Source organism: Bos indicus x Bos taurus, chromosome 19 (assembly GCF_003369695.1).
Source record: "Bos indicus x Bos taurus breed Angus x Brahman F1 hybrid chromosome 19, Bos_hybrid_MaternalHap_v2.0, whole genome shotgun sequence".
NCBI lineage: Eukaryota > Metazoa > Chordata > Mammalia > Artiodactyla > Bovidae > Bos > Bos indicus x Bos taurus.
In genome coordinates, this window is record NC_040094.1 from 56,734,100 (window position 1) to 56,738,946 (window position 4,847).

General features: G+C 59.0%; 1 protein-coding gene across 2 annotated transcripts; it reads right to left on the reverse strand.

Moving 5' to 3' along the window:
• Window positions 1-469: 469 nt before the first annotated feature.
• CDK3 (cyclin dependent kinase 3) lies at window positions 470-4,828 on the reverse strand. 2 transcript variants are annotated; one of them, XM_027518670.1, is made up of 8 exons: window positions 4,747-4,828; window positions 3,987-4,117; window positions 3,584-3,661; window positions 3,383-3,503; window positions 3,100-3,270; window positions 2,915-3,016; window positions 2,440-2,643; window positions 470-1,195 (listed from the first exon to the last, which is right to left on the reverse strand). In XM_027518670.1, exons 2-8 carry the CDS (start codon window positions 4,100-4,102, stop codon window positions 1,070-1,072), a joined length of 918 nt encoding a protein of 305 aa, XP_027374471.1. In that variant the 5' UTR covers window positions 4,103-4,117; window positions 4,747-4,828; the 3' UTR covers window positions 470-1,069. The 2 variants fall into 2 exon arrangements, with proteins under 2 accessions (XP_027374471.1, XP_027374472.1); XM_027518671.1 differs by lacking the exon at window positions 4,747-4,828 and having other exon boundaries at window positions 3,100-3,255; window positions 3,987-4,249.
• Between the last annotated feature and the right edge of the window lie 19 nt (window positions 4,829-4,847).

The following is a 4,847-nucleotide window of genomic DNA, read 5'->3' on the forward strand; positions in this document are numbered from 1 at the left end:
CCAGATCAAAAAAAAGATAATTCCAATTGCAAGCCAACATTGAAACATGATTAACCTAAGGGTATAAAATAATTACATACAATTCGAGGGGGTTGAGTGAGGTGGTAAGCGGAAGTACACATTTTCATCTGCCCGGTCAGAAACCTTTTGGCTGGTTTCTCCTGGTGTCTTGTTCTCGTTTGAGAACAGAGTCGATATTTCTGGGGCGTGAGCAGGAGGGATGGCACTCCTAGGTGGGGAGTGGACACACCCAGCTGGCCCTGCTGGGAACGGGGACTTTCAGAGGACAGTGGCTCCTTTCACTCCGGGAAGGACCTGACAGGGGCACGTCTTGGAGGATCAGGGCCTCCCCACAGCCAGCTCAGGGCCACCCAGTTCAGGGCAGAAGCTGTCTCCAGCCCTCTGTCAACCTCCCCCTTGTTGGCACGTCCCCGGCGTCCCCCCAGAGCAGAGAGAAACACTAGAAAACTCAGGGATACATCACTTTTATTTTCTGTTCTTGAAGCCAGAGGCATACAAACATAAGCATATCCATGGCGAGAAGACAGCTACTTAGAACATCTGACCTCCCCTCGGGACAGGAAAAAGGCCTCTCCCCCTTGCTCCGCCTCCTGTTTTAACCTGGGACTCTTAACTGGAACTCAGCTCTTCCCCCATAACATTTTAAATCTAAAAACAACAGCTGGGGGGGAACCCCTTCCTTGGGGGTCTTGCTCTGCAGCTGAGGGCAGGGCGGCCGAAGGGCACTAGGAGGGCCTTGCTGGCGGCCCAGGGAGGCTTTCTGCTCTCCTTGGCACCTGCCAGTCTGGTGCCCAGGGACCCCGCCTCTAACGGACCTCCTCAGGCAGGGGGCTTCTGTGCCCCTATCTTGAAAAGGGAAACCCAGCAAACAACACAGGAGCTTGCTAGCCTGCTGGCAGGACTAACCCAAACTCAGCCCTCGGACAGCTGATGCCAAACTGCTCTCTCCCCAGGTGTGTCCCCTTTCTTGGGGAGGGAATAGGGAGGCGGTGGGGGGGCGGGGGCAGCAGCTGCAGAGGGGCTTTGAGGCGGTGGGCCTCGCATGTTCTCAGCAGCAGAAACGCTCCAGCATACACTGGTGGGGCGCCGAGGAGGTCTCGGTGGACGAGAAGTAGGGGTGCGCCAGGGCGGCCTTGGCTGAGATCCGCCGGCTGGGGTCGTACTGCAGGAGTTGCTGTGGAGAGAGGAGGAGAGAGGCTGGGCCCCGGGTGTGGCCAGGGCCCCACAGCCCCAAAGCAGCTGCTTTCAAACCCAGAACCGCCCAAAGCCACTACCTCCCAGCTGGAGAACCAGTTCCAGACACTCCCGGAATCTGGGGACAAAGACTTTGTTCTAGTCCAGCCCTGTTGAGTCACCCCCTGTCTCCTTCATGCTACTGAGGCTGAGTCAGTCTCTCCTCGTCCTTAGAGAGCTTTCCAGGCTCCAGCCCACTTCTAGTCAAGACAGATCTAAGTATCAGGAAGAGGGGCCAAGCACGTCCAGGAAGTACGCTTGAGAGTGGGGCAGAAACAAAAGTCCCTAAACCCAGCTGGGGGGTAGAAGGACCTTCCCACCTTAAAGCAGCCAGGATGGAGGGTGAGGAGTCTTGGTGGGAAGTCCACTCTGCCCCCCAGCACTGGGTTGGGAGGCGCACACAGCCCTCAGGAAAGCTGGGCACACAGCATGAAGTTAAACTTGCTGCCCTGCCTTCCTGTGACCCAACATCAGACTCAAGAGAAAAACGTGCTCTGAGTCTTTGGGGGCAAGAATGGATGCCTGGACCCCTCTGGGCATCCTGACGTGGGCCAGCCCAAGGGGTCAAGACGGTACACCTGGAGTGGTGACCAAAGACTGTGGCGGGGGCTGAGGAAGCGGGGAGGCAGCCCGCTTTGAATAATATCCACAGGAAAAAATTACCAAAACACAGGCCAACCAAGAGAAATGGCATATATCACAGTACAGGGCTTCCCAGCGGCAAAGAATCCGCCGGCCAGTGCAGGAGACGCGAGAGACCTGGGTTCAATCTCTGCGTTGGGACAATCCCCTAGAGTAGGAAATGGCAACCCACTCCAACATTCTTGCCTGACGAATCCCATGGACACAGAAGCCTGGTGGCTACAATCCAAAGGGTCACAGAGAGATGGACACGACTGAGTGACTGAGCACACACATACATCACAGCGTAAAAACAAAGCTAACTGGAAGAGAGCAGTTTTAAAAAGGACGACGAACATTGGACTTATTGTGGGAGAGGCTTCCAGGTGCAACTGATACACACAGGGACAAGCCAACTGTGTACAGAAGTCAGAAAAGAGCCCGGTTTGGCCCCAGAAGGAGCCAGGGTTACATAAGAGGCTGGATGACAAAGCACACACTTCTAGCGAGAGCAGCAGCTGGCATGAGGAAGCCTTGGCCTCCCTGCCGCCTACCTGTACCTACCAAGAGCAGGTCCTGGCCCTCGGGCTCCAGGTTGGGCACAACCTCCTCCAGCCCCTTACTGGTCCACTTGGGGAAACTGCCCTTATAATCAGGCAGCTGGGTGACTCCTGGCCACATGGCCTCACTGGGTGTCCCCAGGGTCCGAAAGATACGGAAGAGTTGGTCAATCTCAGAGTCGCCTGGAAACAGGGCTCTGCGGGTCACCTGGAATGGGGAAGGGGAGAAAGCGTGGGGTCTGTTCCCTTGTCATACAGAACCCAGTATCAGATGAGAAGCCAGACCAGGGAGGCACCTTCCAGACATCTTTCCCAGGGCTGTGCTAAAAATCCTGACCTTTTCTGGAAAAAGACCTTTAATGCAATCCCAAACACCCCTTAATCTACTTTTAATAGGAGATTCACAGCCCCCACGTCCCCCCACCCCAGGAGGACCCTGCCTGTGGCCTCCCTCTGGCCATGTTTATCCCTCTGTCTACCATCTCTGCAAAGATGCAACCGATGCTCCAGATATCCACAGCCGTGGAGTAGAACTTGCAGCCCAAGAGGATCTCAGGGGCACGATACCAGAGTGTCACCACCTGGGGGAACAAGAAAACAGTATCATTCAGGGTGGCTGGGTGCACAGGTGACCTCCCTTCCCTCCCACTCTGTCCCCTGGTACCTCATGGGTGTAGGTGCGCAGAGGCACCCCGAAGGCTCGAGCCAGTCCAAAGTCAGCCAGCTTGATGGTCCCCAACTCACTGATGAGCAGATTCTGGGGCTTCAAGTCTCGATGGATGACCCGATGCGTGTGGCAGAAGTTCACCCCCTGCAGCAGCTGGAAGAGGTAACTCTGGAACAGCGGGCAAGAGGAAGAAGGAGCTGGCAGAGCGGAGGTGGGCGGGGGCTGACTTGCTGGTCAAACAACGGCCCCCTTGCTGGTCAGCCCGTCCTTCTCCCGGTACCTTGACTAGGTGCAGGGGGAGCTCGGAGGCCGGGGTGGAGTCCATGTACTTCTTCAGGTCCTGGCTAAGGAACTCAAACACCAGGTAAAGCTTCTTCTCGCTGTGAACCACGTCCAGCAGCCTGGCCAAGCGGTACCAGTCAACACGCGGTTCCCAGTCGGGCTGGGACAGGCCCACTGCCCCATCCCCTGCCCACCTCACCTGACGATGTTGGGGTGCTTAAGCTCTTTGAGCAGGGAGATCTCCCTGATGGCAGTGCTTGGGACCCCCTCGGTCTCCCTGGAGGAGAGGAGGGTGCAGCAGTGGAGTGAGAAGCTGGGCAGGGTGCTTCTGCCAGCGGGCTGGGGAGGGTTGGGGGGCTGTTTTATATATAACATAAGGATGGCCCACCTCCTGGGCACGTGCCCTCCTGGGCACGTACTTATCACCCCCAGAGGCCCGGGGCAAAGCCTGGGCAGGGTGAGGATGAATGAGGGCTGCACCCCCACTACGTGAGTGAGCAGCAGTCAGAAAAGGAGTCGAATACAAGACTCTGAGATGAGGGTCAGGCGGATAGCTGGGTCACTCCAAACCAGGGGGTCTCAGAGGCTACCCCAGCACTCACAAATCCAGCCTGATCTTCTTGAGGGCCACGAGCTGCCCGGTCTCCTTGTTCATGGCCTTGTACACCACCCCATAGGTGCCCTCTCCAATCTTCTCCACCTTCTGGAACATGTCCATGTCCGCAGAGCTGCCCTGGAAACAGAGGGTGCCTGGGGCGTTCCCCCCTGTGCCCAGCACCCCTGCTGCCCCTTCAGCCTCACGGCACACCCTTGCTGGGCACCCCCACCCAGGCGCCCGGGGTTCCTGAGGCCTGTGGCCCCCAGGGCTCACCCTGCTCTGCCGGCCAGGCAGACCAGGTCCAGGCCCGGCTCCCACCCTCTACCCCAGCCCCAGCCCATCCCCAGGAACCTGTCATGGAGGGAGGCTGCAGCCCAGGCCAGGCAGGAACCCTCAGGCCCCAGGAAGCAGCTGCCCCAGAGCTGGGCTACAGAGCGCAGGAGGGTCCAAACTTCCCCTGCCCAGCACCCGCCCCTGCCTGGGTCCCGGCCCCAGGGTGGGAGGCTGCCCAGAGGGGCTGCCCTGGGGGGCCCAGGGTCAACTCGGGGCGGAGGTCAGGGGTCAGGAAGGGCTTCAGAAGTCACAGCGCCGCACTAGGCCGTGTGGCCAGGGTGAGGGGCTGAGCCCTGCCTGTTTGGAGATGCTCGGCCTCCTGAGGGCAGAACCTTGGCAGGAGTGGCCCCCGCTGCGTCCTGGGCCCCTCCACCCGGTCCTGGGCCACCCACCACAGCAGCCTCCCCTCAGGCCCTCAGCCCAGAATTCACCAGAAACCCTGCGATCCTGTGGCCTCTCTGCCAGGCAGGCTGCCTGCTCTGAGGCTCCCCCTCCTGGCCCCTGCCGGCACTGCACCACGTGCACGCACTGC